We start from the raw sequence: 22,081 nt of genomic DNA on the forward strand, positions 1-22,081 counted from the left end.
AAATGCCGAAAATTCTAACAAAAGATGTACAGTTAAGAAGAAATTACATTCAAAGCAAAATCTGTGACAAAAAGTTAAAGTTACCGATGGGTTTCGAACCGGGGACCTCTCGCATATCAGCCGAGCACTCTATCCACTATACCACGAACACTGATGGCTGAACATCGTATCATTGTGGCAAGGCAATGGCGTTCCGGGACCCCCTACCGGACGCCTAATCCACGTCTGGTTACCGGACGCCTAATCCACGTCCGGTTACCGGACGCGTATCCTCTGTGTTCAACATAATATTTTTTTTGTTGATACTGAACAATATTTATTTACTGTATCCTATATCGAACTTGTCAGCTGATATGTTTCAATTTGTTACTACAGTATCAATATATCAGATGGAAAACAAAAATATCGATATATCGAAAAGAAATAATCGATAATAATGAATGTTCCCTTTAACAGGAAAGTACCCAAGACCCAAATGAATTAGTTCATTAGTTGGTTTTCGAACGCGAGAGAAGGCTACATAAAGTTGTCCATGTGAGAGACATGGATTGTTAAGCAAACTGTTAACGTTTAAATGCATATAGTTACAGTGATTTTCGAAATTGATAGTGTAAAAATTCAAAATTATTCATCTGTTTAAATGCAAACAAATCTTTACTTCATATAAGTATAACATGTGAACTTTTAAGAGCATATTGAGTAGCATATTGAGGAGCATATTGAGTAGTATTTAGTAGCATCCAAAATTGTATTTCACACAAACCTTCCCGGGGGTTGTATCAACTTCTCGAAGTTTCATTACGCGGATGGCCGAGAGTTGGTAACGCATAAAAGGACAAACAAACAAAAAAATTGATTCTTGTATAGAAGCATAGATTAAACATAGAAGAGAAGAAATTTACATCCGTGAAAGCAATATCTCAGATTGATTTAAATCCAATTTTGACTGAACTTGGCTGGAAAATGTTTGACAGCTTAACACTTCTCATTTTCGTTCGCGAACCAGCAAGATCGGGTTATGGGGCTTTTAATGTTTCAAAATTTGCTTTAACACATTTTCCCCTCCGAAACATGAAAATACTCAACTAGCATTACAGTCATCATGTAGAGCTTAAAAATAGTTGTGTATATTGAAGCGTTGCTGTACAATAAAATACCACGGACAAAATATATAAAAAAAACGGTATACTTTTAAAATTCACAAAATTATATTCTTATGTAGAAAAAGAAAACTACAATAGTTTCCTTGTTTAAGGACATATATTTTGATTAAGTTTGGCAAAATTATTTACTTTATTCTAAACCAATACCATTTTATAAAAAAAGTCTTTCCTTCCCTGTTTCAGCAAACCTACTTCAAAATCAAGTCAAATCTAGCACTTTTTAAATGGAGATTAAATATGACTTGCTTATGGAAATGTTTTAATTAAATAAAATCCAATTGAAATTCGCTTATGCAGGTTTGATGCAGCGGGGTTAGGCTATTTAAATTAAATTATAGTAGTAAAAGAATAAAAAAATAATAAATAATAAAAAATAAAAGAATAGTAAAAGAATGTAGCAGTTTTAAATAAATACTTTAGCCACATTTTATAAAAATATATCTATACACTTTTCTTTTCCTCCATAAAATATAATATACAATATACTTTTGTTTTACCATCTCTCTTTTGCATAGCACTTTGTGGAGCAGAAAGTTGCTGCTAGGTACTGCATTTTATTGATCCACCCCATTAATCAGGGGGTGGTGCTGGGACTCTGAGGGTAGAAGTGGAACCAGCTCAATGCTTCAATGTGTTTGTTAACCTAAAATTATTACAGTGCTTCGGTGTTCACATTTCAATTAGTGCTTCTTGTACTCATTAAGTAAATTTTATGTGGAAAGTAATGCTATTTCATAACCGTTACTCAGGATTATATAATATCATATTAGTATAATATTTAATATTTACATCCATACAGAGGCTTAATTACTTGCCTTATGGATAATTCATTTAATAAGCTAAAATTTCCTAAAATGAACATATTTATGACTGCTTTATTGCTAGCTAATATTAGTCCTTTGGTAGTTTTAGAAAATATTGAAGATACAAATTATAAAAGGCAAATAAAAAATACTCCAATTAAAAGTTCAAAGCTTCCAGCCTGTCAGGCATGTAAGATGTTGGTTGAATCTTTCCTATTACAAATCAAAGCTATGTCAGGTACATTTTCTAGTACTGATAGCAAACAAGTTGAAAATTCGGATGTCAAGATTTTGGAAGACATTTTCAAGAAATTGTGCCACAGTGACAGTTCTACAGATCATTGCTACTCATTGGTTGACAAAAGTAAAGAAGACTTGAAGAACTGGTGGACTATTGATAGGAAAACTAATCCTGACCTCTTACACTACCTGTGTGTTATAAAGCTCCACTTTTGCTGCCCAAGTGGGCACTATGGCCCTAAATGCTATCCGTGTCCCGGTTTCCCTGATAGAATCTGCAATAGTAATGGGAAATGTAAGGGAGATGGCACACGTAAAGGCAACGGTGAATGTTCCTGTGACGTTGGATACTCCGGCAAGACGTGCAACGAATGTGCTGATTCATATTACATTTCATATAAAGACAACGAAAAAATGCTTTGTAGTAGATGCCATTCTGCATGTGATGGTAATTGTTCTAGAGCTGGGACTAGAGGGTGCATGGCATGCAGGGATGGTTGGAGAATGGATAAAACACGAGGGTGCGTTGATGTAAACGAGTGTTTTTCAAAGAGATTGCCATGTAAAAGAAGCGAGTTTTGTATCAACAACGAGGGATCATTCTCGTGCATGGCATGTGACCCTTCTTGTGATACTTGCACAGGAGATGGCCCCGATATGTGTGAAAAATGTGCTGCAGGGTTTGTTCTTAAAGATAACATATGCATAAATGAAAAAGACTATGTATCATATTCGGATGTCACACGATATATTACGTACGTGGGGCTCTGTTTTGCCACCTACATAGTATTTCAGAATAATCCATTGATAGCTAGTGCTATTGGACTGTGTGTAGCAATTTATGTCACTGTGTCAGAATACTTATTAGGAACGCTCACAGCTGCATCATTTACAAGATTATTAGAGAGACTTGACCATTTATGGAGAGATGTTTAAGATTATTAATAATGTGAATCATAGCGATAAATAAAGGCACATAACTATTAGATAATTAAAAGCAATTCAACTGCTCAAGTACGTATATTTCAAATACACCTATATAAACCTTCCTAGTTCCTTGGTAGATAGACAAAAATGTTATTTTTAACATTAATAATATGATACAACAATTAATAAAAAAAACTGTTCAGCTACATAGCAGTTTATTTCTATGGCAACATGAATATTTTCCCGCCAAAAAGTTCACTACCTTGAATGCTTACTGATTGTTTTGTTTTGAGCTAGCAAAAAAGTAAATTAACAATGCGTCGTCTGCTCTGCTCTGTTTGCTTGCTTGAGCGTCTCGGTTTAAAGAATAGTATTTTTTATCATCGAGTGTAAATTAGCCTAATAATTTTTATTTTCCATAATGAATATTTATCTCAATCTACTGTGATCACACTTAAAATAGTATTTTTGTGTAGTATTTTTTTTTATCACACTCGAAGTACCTAGCCTATCTAATAGTAGAACAAATTTTATGATGGATGAGAATAAGCACTTAGTGCTAATTATAAGTAATCCTAATTTAAAAACGCCACAAGGAGTTAAAGTTTTTACAGTTAGTAGCAAAAGTTTCATTTTCATATGGCAAGACAGTAAAATTTTCATTCATGAAAAATCAGTTGTGGGAAATAGTAAAGAACTTGATCTAACCACAAGTGTTAGTTCAAGGATAAAGGTAAGAGGATTAATAAGTTTATAGGATAGGCCTCTACTATAAGTGTTTTTTTGTAATAAATGAGTATTTTTAGCAAGCGTTGAATTTGAAAATGATCATCATACCCAAGCAGTCAAGTACCCAAGACTTAGGCCTAACTTAATTCACATGGAGTTTCTGGGCTTATTTTTTTAGTTATCTGAGACACATAAAAATAACCAAGCTTTTAAGCTCACGGCTTGAGTTGATTAATTTTGACAACAGATACGGAAGTCAACCCGGGGGGCCATGTCCCGATTTTTCCCTCACCCTGATAAATGCTGTCCTCATTTTAGCCATGTATAAGTTACATCATTTAAACATGTTTTTAAAACATAAGGGCTAACTTTAATAATAATGGCCATCATTTCAATACTGTAAACTTTTCTAGGTCTATTTAAGTTACACATTTCAGCAGCTAAGAAATTGTTTACTGGGGTTGACTTCCGTATCTGTTGTTCTAAAACATCCGAATGAAAATGTAGATTGATATATCGAATAATTTTACATTAAGTTGTTTTTGACAACAGATACGGAAGTGTGCCCGGTCCCCTCCCCCCGGATTAACTTAGGCTTAAATGCGGGCATAAGGAACCGAAATCGGGACTGTCCCGGCAGAATCGGGACGGGTGGCAACCCTGACCCTGTGTCCATGCACCTCATGGATAGAACGTCTGTTTAAACACATCCGCATAGGACCTCAGCCTATTAAGTTTTTATCAAAATCCATTGTTGTCCCTAACTGTAAACCCTTTGAGCTCACAAAGCTGATATACTGGACACAAGAGTAACTTAACTTAACTTCCACCCTAACTCTCTAAACCTAAGTTACCGTAAGCAAGTTTAATTCAACAAAAATGGCTGAAAGCTATGTTTACACCAGACAAGCATTGCAACCTGAGAGTTAAGTTTAGAACTACTACGCTTGGGCTTTGGGTTGTCCAGTGTTCCATAGTGCAGTAAACCTTTAGGCCTAGGCCTGATTGAGAGCAGAGCAATTTAAGGTGTGGTCTGACCAGGAGGGAGACAGCACGAATGACAATATATATTAGCCTACATACCCTATGTGGGACTCTGTTTTACAGCACTGTAGAATGAGGGTTTCCTGTCCTGGTCAGTCTGATATACAACTCATGAGAAGTTCACTTCTCTGTGACAAAGCTTGGTGGGGAGGGATCCACTTAAAAAAAGGTGGTTAGCCAGGTGGTTTGATTACTTACCCCCAATAATTTGAAAGCTGATAGTTTAACCCTGAGTAAATGTTGATGTAGGCTACCGGTACGGTAGGCCTATATGGATCCTAGACTCTGGGTAGTGTTGCCATCTCATCTCACATAATTCATAATTACGGAAAACTGGACGAGTTGTACTTTATCTTTTAGTTTTTAATATACTCTTACTTTCTCCCTCTGTACACAGCATAGGCAATGGAGAAAGTAGCCTAATATTTTTGCAGTACAACCCCATTGCAAACAAAAATAAATAAATAAATTGGATTACAGTAGACCCCCTCTTAACCGACCTCGTATTAACCGATAATCGGATTATCCGCCTTTGACCGTAAAATAATACAGTTTGTTTTAACCGACCTTGCTTTGAGAGCAGCTCGTTTTAACCGCCGCTTTCTAGGAATCTCGGCATTTCCGCTCCCAGGCTGGGCGATGAGAACTGAACCATACGCTTATCTCCACAGGATATGACTAACAATAAGTTATTTTGTGATGATCACAAAATAAAAATATAGCATAGCCTATTGTCAGTTTGTCGTCATCGTTCGTAGCTCGAGCACATCTGATCTGATTTGTTATCTGTGCGGCAAATTTATAACATCATAAAGTGCGTTACGATTTTGAGAACTGATTATCTTATCGCTTGAGTAAACAAACAACCAACTTGTATGGAGGGCAGGGAAGGGGTGTTAACAACTCCAAGGTCAAGATAGTTTTTGTGCCTCGAGCCTCCAGTGAGAGGCTATAAATATACGTCCTGTCTTGTAACAAAATGGTCGCTTGTATCTTTAATGACGACAAAAGGTTCTTTACTGTATTACGATGTATTTGGAAAGCATTAATTAATACATTACAGGAGTAAAGTTATTGAAATAGGAATTTTATTGACTCTTCCCTAGTATTATAATATATTCACTGAAAGTAGGCCTATTTGACTTAACTGTGTTTTGTGTATATTTGTGACATTTCTATCAATATGAAAAAGGAGATAAGAGTAGTTTATTTTATAAATAATGCAAGTATGACTTCAAAATAATGATTATATAATTCCAGATGAATAGCACTTCATTATGTTATGATTTTAGGGATTGCCCGTTTTATCCGACCTTTTGAGTCATCCGACCTAGGTCCGGTCCCATTAGGGTCGGTTAAGAGGGAGTCTACTGTATTGTGATTTTCCAAATAAAATACCATTGTTCATCCCACCAAGTTTTTTGTTTTAATCAGCTGTTTTTTTTTTTTTTTTTTTTTTTTTTTTATGATAGGGAAATGCTTTATCCACCATCAGGGTCTAAAGATGTTTCTTAGTCTGGTGTGTGGGACCCTCGCCCACTAAAAACCTATCGATCCAGGCAATGGTAACCCTCTCGGAAACGCTATATTTGCAATAGGCCTACTTCAAGAGGGTGCCTTCGTACGCCAGAGATAGCATTTCAGCCACAATGATCCACCAAGACCAGCTGCACTGGTGAATGCCAGCGTTTTACCAATCAGTTCTCTCCTTCTGCGGCAAAGCCAGCCACCCGCACAGACTGATAGCCCCAACAGTAATAAGGTGTGTTTTTTTATGAAATGGTTAGCCCAGTATGAAATAAATCAAGCTGCCAAATTTGATAAAAATCATCCATAAAGAAGCAAACTACAGCAGTTAGGGTAACTTATTCTCCATAAGAAAAACCATTGGAATTACAAATTGAATTTTTATTGCATTTTTCTGTAACCATTATCATTACAAAAACACTTCAAAATACTGTTCTAAATTTTTTTTTATTCTATGTGTTGAGGACTATGATAAATGATAAAAATCAGTTTTAGCCCATAAAACCTCCCATTAAAAACTTGTTCCTAAAATCCAATCATGCTGGTTCACGATCCCTTAAAATAAACATAGGTTTACATGTTGTACAAATTTCATAAAAATTGGATGCGGGTTTGGTTATTCTTTCTTTAGTTCCATTAGTCCATATACAGGTATATCAATTGAGATGGGTACGCCACCTAGGTGCGTATTTTAACCCAAATATGGGTGAAGGATGACGTGTAGAATGAAGTGAGGTGCCTCGTATAGCTTTGTTACTGACTAAGACCAGTTGTTTCATTAGCCAAGATCATTTATTCAAAACGCAATGAGAGATAACAGCTGGGTCCAGTCTAAACCATAAAAAAAACTATTAATTTTTATCTAGTTTAGAGGTATAAATATTCTTATTTTAATGGATTTGATCCTACTTCAATATTACGTGTGTTTGTTTGGGGTTCAATAATGCATTCAGTTCACCACTGGTGGGACTGGGCTGAAATTTGGCATGATAATAGCTCATTTTCCCGCAAAAATCCTTTTGGGCTCCGCCCCAGTGGCTCTGTAGTTTATCATGTTAAACTTATGAGTTTTTATATTTAAATGGAACTAAAGGTTAAATAACTTCTTGATCAGCTTAGTCTGTGTTATTAAATTTACGGAAAGTAAATAAAAAGACGTCTTATAACACTTAAAACATATATTTACGCTTAGACTGTTACTCACAAGACGGTAAATATACAAAACAGATGGTAAGTGGTGATCGATTTTTATTGGACACTCCCAAATGACATTTCGCCTATTGGGTCTGATGATGATTGGAGTGTCCAGTGGTCGAAAACTCTACAAAAAAATATATCTGAAAGCACAAAAATATATCTCAAATAACACTTATATGATATATTTACACTTAGATAATGTTTACTCGCAAGACGATAAATACATATAAAAGATGGTGAGTGGTGATTAATAATGTGCTTATTTTTGAGCTTATTTTAATTTATAAAGTGATTCTGCTCATCTACAGGAAAAATCTTTCTAATAGCATGCATAGATTTTCCCTGTGATGCACACAAGCTGAGAAAAAAGGTTTTAAGGAAACATGCGCCTATTAATATTATATGGACTAGATAATATTATTAAGGTTGTACAGTGGTCGAAAACTCAACCAATCTTTTATATATTCAACTAATATAATGGTTTAATTACCTTCAGTCTCCAGTTCAAAGTAAGTCGATTGCGACCTAGGTTTCAGCACGACGTTGTGCTATCATCAGGCTTCCAGTCGAAAATGTTCAGTCCATTGGACGTCGTTTAGTAAGAACTATGTACAGTTCACAAGACACAAACACATACACATTTCGAACACATCTTATGATGTCAAAACTATTATATATTCACCCCACGCTGTAAAGAAAACATGTGATTAGAATTTCTTTAATTTGTTTTGATTTTCTGTTTATATTTTGTAGTTATTTTGTCACCAGTATCGCAGCCCATAAGGCCCATTTTAATTTTTTTTAATTTAAAAGGATTTTTTTCTTATTTTTGAGCTTATTTTAATTTACGACTGGGATTCTGCACACCTACAGGAAAATATCTTTCCAACAGTATACGCAGATTTTCCCTGTGATGCACACGAGCTGAGAAAAAAGGTTTAAAGAAACATGCTTGGAGCCTATCTTCTTATAAAATTTGAATACCACGATACCACTCACTGATCACTGTATCTCAAAAACTACTAACCGTAAGAAGATGCAAGATTTTTATGTTACTTAGTGTTTCTATAAGATACATACAACTTTAAAATAAAGTTATGGGTTATTTGACAATACTATTCGAAAATTAGGTTTAAGCATGCAAACGCATGTGAATGGGGATACAGCGGGAATTGTTTTCTGGCAAAAAAACATTATGCAGGTGATTTCAGAGTAAGCAGTCCGAACCTCCTGGTAGACGGAGCATACAGTTAATGTTGTGAATTAATTAAGGTCGATTCACACACATAAGTTACGACACGTCACAGTCCAGTCACTTCAGGCACGTCACAGTTAACAAAAATATTCTGTAATGGTTTTTCTATTGGACTAGCTACACCCATCCGTTGCAGTTCACTCAGTCGTTCTGCCGGCGTCCATCAGTCAATTTCAGATTTCTTTTCACCGATATTTTTGGATTGTTCGGATGCCAGAACTGACATGTTTGAGGTTAGAAAATAGTACTTTTTAGCGAATTTCCCATATAGGGAATAAGCTATTACTGTGTAAGATCTAGACCCGGAACCGATTTACTTTTTCGTTTTGAGGTCCCTAGAGGCCAAAAACGCCATCCGTTCAAATTCATATAAGGTAATATAATATATATATAATATGTGTCCGTTAGCACAATAACTTGATGAAAAATGATCGGATTTTGATGAAATTTGGTAAAAACGTGTAAACCTACATTTGTTCAAACGAGTTCACGAACCAGCATGATCGGACTACGGGAACAGGTGTTAATGGGTTTTAAGGGGTAAAAATTGGTTTTTCCTATTTTTTACCCTTAAAACATAAAACTTAGCTAATTCTTACCAAACCATTTTGTAGAGCTTAAAAAAACAAATAATTTTGTGTATTGAAGCGTTACTAGCACTTAATGGTTGTGGAGAAAATTCCAAAAAATATTGTACATTTAAAATTTCCATGTTATTCTTATGGAGAATAAGTAAACTGTTGTAGTTTGCTTATTTATGAAAATATTTGAACACTCTTTCTGACTATCTCCCAATGTGGAATGATAATTAATTTTTTGTACTAAACTTTTAGGAGGTGAATCTAAGGAATCGTGTTATGGATATTTTTCAGACAAATGATTCTATATTTGCATTGGATGATAATGGAAATATTTATTCTCTTCGCACAACAACCATAAATCCAGCGTAAGTAATTCGCCTGTAACGCTTTACAGTATATAATGTATAGTAGAGGTGTCGTAATCAATAACTACCGTACAACGGTTTTTAATAATAGCTGCTGTACCTGTGCTTTGCAACAGGAAAATGTACTATACTGCCAAATCCAAAAACTTGTTATCAAATTTATAAAAGAAAAACCAAGAAATTTATACAAAAAAGTATCACCTACATTATGTAATTGTCCTCCCTGTTTACATTTAGACATACATTACGTGACTTAGACACTTTAATAAATCGAAAGCAGAGGCTGGGTCGATACAGCAACGGTTACAGAATCTTTTTCCTATAGGGAAGTAGTTATTTCCGTAGGTGGCACGGTAAGACTAGGCTCGGGACCGATTTACTTTTTAATTTTGATCTCCCCAGAGGTAAAAAAGTCGGGACCACGAGAGTCTGTAGTTGGCGGCAGTCAATCACAAGACAAGGCTAGCGCGACGTTGCCATATCGCCCGTAGACGACACTAATTAAAATACTATAAACAATATTTTCAAATCAGCTGGTATTATTAGATTTGGCAACACCGCACTGTCCTCAATGGCTCCTTTGAAGTCACGTGGTAAATAGACTCCTCCCTCAACTGCAGACTCTCGTGGTCCCGACATTAATTAATAATTGTTCATACCATTACAAAAAATGTCTCATAAACCATTGGCAATATAAAGGACATACATTTGAATTCGGACAACTGATGGTATACATACCCCACATAAAGTGTAGAAAAGAAACAAAATTCTACTTGCTGTAAAACGTATAAAAATATATTAATGTAAACCCAAACAAAATCTTAGCTTGATTTTCTTCAGCTCCATAAAGATGACAAATATTCAAGGGATAGTATTTATTCTCTGATACAACTACTGTAAATGGTAAATTAAATTAATATTTTTAGAAACTTGATGGAAGTTGAAGATTTGTTCAGTTCCCCAGTAATTAGTGAAACACTTGAATGGACAGAAAAAATAATTACAAAAGTCAACGAATGTGACAAAGTGGAAGCCGTCTGCCATTTAACCGCAAGTTTGGCATTGCTCACAGTAAAAGGTGGATTATGGAATGTATGTGTTTACTCTTTGCCAGAGTACAATTCAAATTGTGTTCTGAATCTGAACAAATTTAACTCAAAGGTAAGAACTTTTAAAATTTTTTTTGTTTATCAGGTATTAATTAAGAGTAGTAAAAATGTAAATACAGAACACGATTCCTACTTGGCTGGATTGTCGATTTCCCGTAATGTTGCAATCAGCTATTACAATGGAGACTAATTGGGGCCAACTAGAATTGTAGTACAGTAGTGAAGTAAAGAACGCTAAGTAACGGCGCTGGTGTGAGATTTGAACTAGCGGTACATTCCTGTCAAGGGAAACATTAACATTATGGGATTATTATCGATGATTTCTTTTCGATATATATCTATATTTTTGTTTTCCTTTACGATCCATATTCCATCTGTTTTAATATCTTAAAACGCATATAAATTACAGACAGACAGAGAAACAGACATAGCAAATATGTCTAAGTTATACTTGGTTCAATAACCGAGTTATTGAGTTAAAGCTCGTATTAGAGAATAGGATTAAGAACTAATCTTGTTCAGGCAAAAACAATTATCCTATATATTGGATTAAGAAAAGAAACTATTCTAAACTAACCTAACATAACTAACCAAACTTGCTGTAGGCTAAGTTACCCTTTCAAAATTCCGTTTGATAACAGAAAAGGCATATGAGGAATAGGCTATCAAACGGAATTTTGAAATGTTACAGCAAGTTTGGTTCATTTAGAACAGTTTCATTTCAATAAAATATTTTTTTTGTTGATACAAAACAATATTTATTTATTGTAGTTGTCAGCTGATAAGTTTCAATTTGTTGATATCAATATATCGAATAAAAAATAGAAAATATCGATATATCGAAAAGAAATCATTGATAATAATGAATGTTCCCTTTAACAGGAAAGTACCAAACTAGCTTGCTTGGGCATGACTAAGACTTTTGGAGTCCTTAATTTACAAACAACCCTTATAAAAGACAAAGGGACAGCCTAACATACCATACAATCATACAATTAGCTCTTCCGCCATTGAGCTTTCTCCTGGTTACTCTAAGATAGATTAATACAGTAAGCACTGCCAACATTAAATATCAAGCAAGCCTTAAAGTCTTTAAAACCTGATGATTGAACTTTTCTGTCATAAAATGGAATTACAAGTTGAAGGACTTTGAAAATTAGTTGTAAAATAGTTTTAAGAAAGCTCTATAAATATCTAGCTAACTTTTAATTGGTGATATGCAAGTATAACCGTTTGCTGTTTTTTTTAGGCTTCAGTTTTGTCCAGTTGTGTGATATCACTCATGACTCCAAAGCTCAAGCAGAATTTCAAAGAACACCTGGAACCTTTTGATGAAGAAATAATTGTTATTGGCCTAAAATCTGGCTTATTGATTTGGTTTTGCGTGAAAAGTCCTGTAAAAGGTCCTTTTGTTATGTTTAACACATATCAGGATATACAAAATATGCATTGGATCAAAGGTGGGTTTGAAATGGCACAGTCGATAGAAATTAAAGTTATTTACGTACACCTTAAATACTAGCACTTTGAGGGAATGTAGTATATGCTCATAGTAAAATACTCCTGTCGCAGCAAACCTGCAGACTAAGCAAATTTCAATTTGCCTGGTTGGATTTTCAATTAAATCTATTTAAAGGTATCTAGATTTGCTACTACAGGGAGGGTAATACATGTTTTTTAAGTAAAATATTAATAGCTTAGGATAAAATAAATAAATTTGCCAATTTTGATCAATCAAAATATATCCACAAGAATAACATAGGAATATAAAATTTACAATTTTAGAATTTTCAACAATTGTACAAAAACACTTTGATATACCAAATTATTTGATTTTATGAGCTCTTCAAAATGGTCTAGAGAGAAATTGGGAAATGTTTAACACGTTGGGTGCGTCCGTTCCCGATCGGGTACGGGGCTCGGCCCCTGTTCTGTGCATCCGTACCCGATAGCGTGTAGTGTGTGACTTGCATTTTGTTGTGGTGTAGGTTGGTTGTAAATTTCCTTGTAAAACACCCGCGACCATACAAAGGAAGGTATTTTAAGCCTTTTTTATTTATTCATACAAAGAAAGGTCAATGACAATAAGATTCTTGATCCTTAAATAACTGATTGCAAACCATAGTCTCTTTTATGTTAGATCAAATATCACAATATTTAATTTGATAAAGAAATGTTTTGAATATATTTTTGTTAAATTTTATTTACTTACTAAATATCAAACAACATTGATATACATTTTTTCCCAGATCCAAACAGTGGACTCTATGTGTGCCTATTGGTACTTCTGAGTTCAGGACAAGCGATTGCATTTGGAGGAGAAAAACATTCAATGCTGTGTTTACCAGACTCTGTAGAATCTTCTAGCAGTTTAAAAAATTCTATCATATCTTCAAATTTTGTTGATTGTTATGCAAGTGAATTACAAATGGGAGAAAATGTTAGTGCGAACAGTGTGCTATTACCAGTGAAAGGTTAGTACTCTTTTGAGATGGGAGAATGGAAATTTATTCACACCTTGAAGTTCAGTAAAAGAAGGAGTTGGAGTAGCTCTGAAATGTCTATGTGTTGTGTGTTTATTCATATATCTATATTACTTAGTAAGGTAAACCTTGTTAAACCTGTCCATTACAAAATACTTGAAAACCCCTTGGCCTAAAGCCATTTTTACCAAATACTTCATAACTTAACATGTTAAGTTAGAGATGTCTGATAATATATTTTTTAAGAACTGTTCAGTTTGTATATTTTTCGCTTTTAAGTCCAAGAATGATTTGATGCAGCTGGAAGTTTATCCCAATTGATACTTTAAGCTGGCCTTAATAGCTGATTGTAGATCGAGGCAGTAGATTTTGTTCTTGGGCTTGAGATTGTGTTGACTGAACTGAGGATTATAACAGATAGAGAAAGAGCCCATGACTGCCAGACCTTTGTTATTTTATAAAAGCTGAAAGTTTCTCAGCAAATTCTCCCAATTCAGAATTCATTGTCCTACTTCTGGATATTGCTTTATATTAATTAAATTATTATTGTTACCTTACAATATCCGTTTAGTGTTGGTAGATAAACAACTACATGTTTCGTGGCGACTGCCACATCCTCAGGTTATCCTCTTCTCAGATTCGTCATCAATTCAGTTAAGAATGATCGGCGACTATGAAATTTGTATCTTGGTTACTTTGGCAACAAAAAGGTACGGTAACAAAGGTCTGAAATTTACAAATAATCTTCGTTATAGTATAAGGCTTGGTTTTTTCATACTTTCTTCAGAGGAATGTTAGAAATAATTTCCTCTATTGCCAGACACTTTGTGTGGTTTAAACCCTCTGCCAGACACCCTTAAAACTTAGGTATGAGGAAGATTAATTTTCGTCATTTTATAAAAGCTGAAATTGATATATGTTACTTGGGGGGCTATCAAAAGACGTTTTCTCAAAAGCCAGACACTTTCGTTGGTTATTTTATCTTGCCAGACTCTTTAAAGTATGCCGTGATAAGCTTAACCTTTACCTGCAAACAGTAGATTCAGTTCCAGTTTGCCTTTGCCAAATGTAAATGGTGAAATTACTACTTTCTTCTTCACAATCTGTTTTTATAATAAATCATATGTTTTAATGTAAACATATGTTATATTTGCATTTAATTGTTTATTCCTGCAGTGTTTTGAAGTCATCGTTTGTAACTATTGTACCTACTACCTATTATATTACTACAGACTTTTAAATTGTCTGGCAAGATAAAATAACCAATGAAACAGTCTGGCTGTTGAGGAAATGTTTCTCCATAGCTTCCCAAGTAACATATATCAAATTCAGCTTTTAAACTATGATGTAAATTAACGCAATTACGATTAGAAATAAGTAGTGATTTCACCGTTTACATTTGGCACAGAAACCTGTTCTATACTGGAACTGAAGTCACTGTTTGTATGTAGCAGTTGAGCCCACAACTACCTATTATATTTCAGCAGACTTTTAACGTGTCTGGACAGATGAAATAACCAACAAAAGTGTCTGGCTCTTGAGGAAATGTCTCTTCATAGCTTCCCAAGTAACATACATCAAATTCAGCTTTTATACTATGATGTAAATTAATGCAATTACAATTGGAAATAAGTTGTGATATCACCTTTTACATTTGGCACAGAAACCTGTTCTATACTGGAACTGAAGTAACTGTTTGTAACTGCTGTACCTATTATATTACTACAGACTTGTAAATTGTCTGGCAAGATAAAATAACCCACTAAAGTGTCTGGCTGTTGAGGAAATGTCTCTCCATAGCTTCCCAAGTAACATATATCAAATTCAGCTTTCATACTATGATGTAAAACGCAATTACGATTAGAAATAAGTTGTGATTTCACCGTCTGTGCCAAACTGGAACTGAATTCACTGTTAGCAGGTAACGGTTAAGCTTATCACGGCAGACTTTAAAGTGTCTGGCTAGATGAAGTAACCAACGAAAGTGTCTGGCTCTTGAGAAAACGTCTTTTGATAGCTCCCCAAGTAACATATATCCAACTGAACAGTACAGTACGAGACATACAAGTTGTGACTTGTTTGTTATGAAGATTAATGTTTATTTCATCAGTCTTGAATTGGTGGTTTCGTGAACAAAAAACAGATTTAAAAAAAGAGTTTATTGTATATATAAATAATTGCACTGTGTTGAAAGAAAACTAGATACCAGTTTTGTAGCAAAGATTGCAATTTCTATACTTTGTTTGGCTACTCTTAACACCAGAGTATATGAACGCAGACACAATCAACAGTGGAATGTTTTATTATAATTATTGATTATTTTACCACACCAATTTTTTTTTCATGTCTACAATACTTCCTTTCCAGGTGTATGCACTATGACAAGTGATCCGGATTCAGATGTGATAATAGCAGTAACAAATCACGGATCTGTCTACAGCTTCGACCCGACTGTAAAACCTCCGGAAAAATCCACATTCTTTACCCTTCCAGACCAGAGTTTGCTTGATAATATGTTCATGCAATCTCAAATCTTGGATAATCTCAACAAACAACTGGACAATGAGGGAAACATCCTCAAAGCTGTATCGGCTACGATAGCAGCAAACTCTTGCCAAAACTTATTTGAATTGAGTGTTAAAGTGAATTCAGGTGATTGTTTCACATTGGTAAAACATTGTATTATTAACATAAATGACAGATTATTATTTTCCAAATACCGTACTTAAGTTATATGCTAGAAGCAATATCAGTGTGTTAGTAAGTCATTCTTCACAGAATTTTGATGTTTTAGTTTCAACATTTTGATTTGTTTAATTGCAATGTAAATGACACATGATTTTTATTTGATGAAGGTTCGACTCATATAAAAGCCGTTTGATGTTTAAAAGACTGTACCATGGTACAATTTTAAGCAAAATTAAGAAAATACTTCATGGATCTTTATTTGTTAAGGTTTGTTAAAGGTTTCACTGTAAGAATAGATTTCAATCTAAAGAAAAGCATGTAGGTTGTGTCATAAATAGGAGCATTTTATTCTACTCACTAATGCTCATTTTAGTTCAAATTTAATAATAAAATAGTTTAATTATCTGAATTTTAATATCTAACCTCCCTGTGAATTTTGATGATTATAAAAAAATCAGTGTTTGGAAAGTTACTTTTAAAAAGTTGCTTGCTTGATGTCACATATTCATTTCATGTTTGCTACCTTTTACCCTTTTGAGTTCCTTGGATTTTTAATTGTTACTATGATTTTAGCACATAGACTTAATATTTTACAATACATGATTATTTATTTATTTCTATATTTTTTACTGTGCAATTAGTTATCAAAACAACGAAGGAAATTGTATTAGGCAGATACAGTCAATGTTAGTACAGTATTCGAACATAGGCCCTAATTGAAATTTTGAGACTAATTTTGTTTGTTTTCAGATTTAGATTTTACTGTAAGAGCCAAGCTTGTGAAGAGCAAAGTCGTATTTCAAAGTAATCTTTGGTCGGTTTGTGTTGAAACCATTAGAGACAGAGGGAGAAAGACATTGTTTGATAATATGGAACATAACCTTAGTATTAACAGTGATTTAGTTGTGAATGTAAATTGCTCATTGGAAGTGGAAGACGTTGTATCTGTTGAACTAGTGTACTTCATAGATAAGAAACTACCCATATTAATAGTTCCAGTAGGCAAGGTCAGTACACTATTTAGGTAGACTATCAGTTATGTATAATTGAACCATTTAACCAAATAGTAATTTGTTTTGTTTATATAAATAAATAAATAAAATCCTATATGAAATAGTAAGTAGTTACATTTCAAGAGTTTTGACTGGAAATATAACATATATTTAAAATATCGTATAAAACGATTTAAAAAAATCATAGTTTTTAGTTTTAGAACTATTCCATTATTCTTATCTTCAAAATCAAAAATAATTTTCCTCTACAAGCCTCAAGCTGAAAAATAGTTTTTACTGCCTGTTATGTGAATATATAGATAATCTAATCATTATAGTTTTCTTACAGTTTATTTGGAATCCAATGAATAAAATGGTCCTAATATAGGGGTTATCCATCAGGGGGCAGAGCTCTAGGGGTTTAAAGATCACAAAAAAGTTAGAAACTTTATAACCATTGGAATCCCTCTGTTTCAAACATAAGCTTAAGCTTTGTCTTTTGCTATTATTTTTTGTAAAGAATAAACCTGAATATACCTGAATTATTGGGTATAAAAATCGGTACCCAAAAATCTTGGTAGTATGACAATAGATACGAATCGTTCTGAAAGAAATGTTTCTTGTTTTTAGTTATCACTAGCTGTACCCGCGGGCTTTGCCCCGCTTAACTTCATAAGTATTCGCATGGCTCAATCACGTCCTGGTTGAAGTTCGTTCGCTACGCTCACTCACCTTTGGGTTGGAGCTCGTTCGCTGCGCTCACTTGCCTTCAGGTTAGCTCGTTCGCTACGCTCACTTGCCTTCAGGTTAGCTCGTTCACTACGCTAACTCGCCTCCAGGTTGAAGTTCATTTGCTATGCTCACTCACCTTTTGGTTGCAAATTAGCTGTTGTCATAAATGTAAAAGAAATAATAGTGCTGCACCCTGTTGGTAATCCTTGTAACTTTAATGCTATTGAACATCATACAACAGAACCAACTTGTTTAATTGAAACAGCTTTTAAGATTCATTAATTCTATTTCTCATAAGGTTAACATGGGAAACTCCAGAGCCACTGGGGCGGAGCCGATTGGACGGATCACAAAATTGATGGTGTATAAACCTATTCCATGAAATTCTACACGTATGTACCAAGTTTTGTGGCAATCGGTTCAGCGGTGTCCGAGTTTATCACTGAAACACACACACACATATATATATATATATACACACAAACATCCTCTTTTATACTTATAGATAAATTAATTGTTCGAAATAGGGTTACTTTAGTATTATCCTGAGGCTGCCCTTAAAGAGCGCATTGCAGCGGATATGTTAGGTTGGGTTATCATAAATATATTTGTAGGACTTTTCTCGTTTCATTATGAATCAAACAATACCAGACAAGTCATACTTTAGCTTGCCAAATCCCCTCCAAGTAGGCCAAGGTGAGGTCGTTGACCGGAGTGTGTGCATCACCTGTCACCGCCTCTGTATCTTGTGTGGTAGTAGTAGAGGCGCTGTTACATTCAACACAATCCTCGCCGACATCGCTACCTTCTGGAAGGCAGAACTCAAAGGCCGCTGATTATCACGTTACCACGTTTATCATCTTTCCATTTAACCCAACCTAGCATAACTGTCGCAGCACGCTGTGTAAAGGTGGCCTCCGGATGAAACCAAAGTACCGAAATAGGACAATTTTCATAATAGTGGGACTCTTATGTACAAAAAACAATAGGCCTATCGTTCTTGCCCCTAAAGATTGGATGGACAACTGGAAATAGATGAATCTTTTTTCATCTGTAACATGAAGCAATACCCCTTCAAGGTATATCAATTATCAGTTATTTAAGATGGGGATGCCACAATGAGCTAATGTATGGTATTTTGAGTGCTCACATTATCCCTGAAAAAATTTCTGTCATTAGTATTGCTTAATTACATTCTGTTACAGTAAGTAAAACATTTGTTCCAGGTCACAATCGATGCGTGCCACCTGATGTGTTCCCAACTCATGATTCAAAGTACAGCTAAAACCAAAGAAACCTTATCAAATATACTAGCTGATGAAAATAAGATGCCACAACAGACATTGAGGGATTGTAAACTGACAGTAAAAGTTCCTGATAGTTATTTGTTGAATACGTTTTTCAAAACAATTCTTTCTCAGAGTCAACATAGGTTTATGGCTGAGGAGTGGGATAAAATTTCAAGTAAGTGTTTTTTGAGCCTTGCGTCAAAACGTTTTAATGGACAATTTTATACCAAAGAAATTATCAAAAATGATACTAAAAACAAAATTGTTTAGTATTACTTTGGTTATTTATTATAATTTGTATCCTCAATCAGCAGGCTTAGCTGGCAGAAATATGTTGAATGGATTGAAATAACACTAAAAAGAGAATGATGTACAGTAACATACATTTTTCCTCTGTGCGTTTGTCCCTAATATCAACCACTGTATTGCTGGGTAGGAGAGACTCCCGTCGCAAGTAGGCGTTAAATTCCTCAACTCTCCCAAAATTGAATACAAGTTACAAATATGTCAGTGATGTTTTGACGAAGCTTTTATGATTGTTGTATGTGAGCTGTTTTGTCCATTAAGTGATTTATTACTGAACAGGATTTGGATAGTTTGTTGTTAAGTTTGAGTAAGCTGTTTTTTTAAACGCTAGTTTGTATATCTTAAAATGAAAACCGAGGTTAATGACATAAAATATCATGACTTCGCATTATTTATGATATGCGCAATATTGTTATTTAAGTAAAAAAAAAAAAAAAAAATTCAAATAATGATGACAATTATTCCATTAACACAGTTTTACATTGTTTTTGTGTGTTTGTACAGTATTATGTATTCTATTCCATGTTGGATTAACCGTTCGTGGTTTCCCTAATCCCAACTACCACGGATAATCAAGGTTCTAGTGTACTAAGGCCACGAAAAATTGAAGAACAGTGTTCAGCAGTCATACAATTTTTTTGGACTTTTTAACACCAGATGCTACTTTACTTTCCCTGTTCTAACAAGCAAGAATGCTTAAAAAACGGTTTTTAAATTATTTTAGTATTTTTTCTATGTGACTTAAAATGTGCAGCAATATTAACAATAACAATCATTATTTCAGATGGGAAAAAATTTAATGTATCTGCTTGTATATGTGGTGTTCCTGTGCTACTGAAATTAGAAGTGGAATCTAGAGAACTTATAATATCTTCAAGTTGTACCAAACTGTGCCATCAGATAAAAAAAGCTGTAATTGCAAGATTCAAAACGGAAGTAAACAACCACATTCCGGAAAGTTTAACTCTGGATTTACAGGTTAGCAAAATGTTTGTAACCAGTGCTTGATTTGTAAAAAATGAGGTGACAGAACTGTAACCTATTTTAAATCAGATCTGTACCTATTTATGCCAATCGTATTTTTATCTTCCCGAAAGAGAGGTACCTGATCTAAGTTTGGCCGTGTTTGCCCGCAAATCAAGCACTGTTTCTAACTATGCAAAACAATCAAAATAAATTAAGTGAAAAAGTGAGGGAATTTTCTTTTAATGGATTGATTGTGCATTGATCAGTTTTTATGTCCATCAGGAACAAAAATTCAGAGGGCACCTCTTCTTTATTACTATAGGTGCCGTACTAAATAGATATACAGGGCATGTTTTTTTAAGTAAGTACCGTTTTTACATTTCTCCGTTCCAGCGCTGCGATTGGCATTTTTGACATTTTCGCTGTGAATGGGCATCTATTGGTAAGCCCTAGCCGGAAATTCGAGAACAATCGGTCGTGTTTACATCCGGTTTCGAGCATTTAAATTGGTGCCGCCAATTGAGACTGCCGCCGACTGTGAAGTGCACGCTGTAATTAGATTTTTAAGTGCTAAAGGTGTAAAAGCCATGGAAAATCATCGACAGATTAGTGAAATGTATAGCGAGATCATTATGACTGACGGAATGGTACGCAAGTGGGTAAGGGCATTAAATAAAGCCCCACCAACGTTCATGATGAGTAACGCACTGGGCGGTCATTACTGTCCCCGTACCCAGTGCGTTGTTCATGAACGTTGGTGGGGCCGTCTTTAAATGCCCTTACCTACTTGCGTACCATTCCATCAGTCATAATGATCTCGCTATACATTTCACTAATCTGTCGATGATTTTCCATGGCTTTCACACCTTTAGCCCTTAAAAATCTAATTACAGCGTGCACTTCACAGTCGGCGGCAGTATTAATTGACGGCACCATTTTGAATGCTCGAAACAGGATGTAAACATGGCCGATTGTTCTCGAATTTCCGGCTAGGGCTTACCAATAGATGCCCATTCACAGCGAAAATGTCAAAAATGCCAATCGCAGCGCTGGAACGGAGAAATGTAAAAACGGTACTTACTTTAAAAACATGCCTCGTATACCAATCCTCATTCTTATAAAAGTGTTATTATTACAGGCTCTTTTTCAAACCTTTGAAATAGAAAGTTTGAAAGAAAACCCGAATATTGAAGCTTTGGATTCACTAAGGAAGAATGTCAGAGCATCAACTTCTGCACTGTTTTCTGCATGATTACAATTCAATGGTTGATGGATTAAAATGTTAATCTTTATAATTAAGTTGTTATTTTTATTTGCCTAATATTCATGTGGGATAAAACAGGGTTTTCATGGCCTGTTGAGCAGGGTTTTTGTTTTATTTGTGTGGAATGACTGAATTAGACTTAATATATTTTTTTACTCTTTTCCAACATTTTATTTGGTATAGCTTACACCATTTTGTTTTGAAAGACTATTTATAAAACACTCTAAAATAGTTGTATTTCATGTAGGTATGAACAGAAAGAAACTGCCGCTTAAATGTACATTCCAGAAATCAATCAGCAAAACATTTATTTATGTCAAAATTATAGGAATGCGTTGATCATATTTTTTTTCAAACTACCTTAACCTATTAATTCTGCATGAATTTTCTCACCCCACTGCGGTGGCAAACCTGTAAATTT

At 34.5% G+C, this 22,081-nt stretch overlaps 1 protein-coding gene across 1 annotated transcript; it reads left to right on the plus strand.

Moving 5' to 3' along the window:
• The first annotated feature begins 3,110 nt into the window (after positions 1-3,110).
• LOC128989426 (uncharacterized) lies at positions 3,111-21,648 on the plus strand. The gene is made up of 10 exons (XM_054411316.1): positions 3,111-3,220; positions 9,719-9,831; positions 10,758-10,992; positions 12,190-12,400; positions 13,190-13,414; positions 15,791-16,075; positions 16,862-17,118; positions 19,062-19,299; positions 20,215-20,408; positions 21,535-21,648. Exons 2-10 carry the CDS (start codon positions 9,743-9,745, stop codon positions 21,646-21,648), a joined length of 1,848 nt encoding a protein of 615 aa, XP_054267291.1. The 5' UTR covers positions 3,111-3,220; positions 9,719-9,742.
• The last annotated feature ends 433 nt before the right edge of the window (positions 21,649-22,081 follow it).

This window comes from Macrosteles quadrilineatus, unplaced genomic scaffold (genome assembly GCF_028750875.1).
Source record: "Macrosteles quadrilineatus isolate MER2022 unplaced genomic scaffold, UCM_ALF_1.0 Scaffold_3__2_contigs__length_128488019, whole genome shotgun sequence".
Taxonomy (NCBI): Eukaryota; Metazoa; Arthropoda; class Insecta; order Hemiptera; family Cicadellidae; genus Macrosteles; species Macrosteles quadrilineatus.

What these genes read in the sequence shown, in the direction of transcription:
- LOC128989426 (XM_054411316.1), top strand. Translation starts at nt 9,743, where the DNA reads ATGGATATTTTTCAGACAAATGATTCTATATTTGCATTGGATGATAAT. An exon ending in ACAACAACCATAAATCCAGC is followed by an intron (nt 9,832 to 10,757) that starts GTAAGTAATTCG and finishes TAATATTTTTAG; the next exon opens with AAACTTGATGGAAGTTGAAG. An exon ending in AAATATGCATTGGATCAAAG is followed by an intron (nt 12,401 to 13,189) that starts GTGGGTTTGAAA and finishes ATTTTTTCCCAG; the next exon opens with ATCCAAACAGTGGACTCTAT.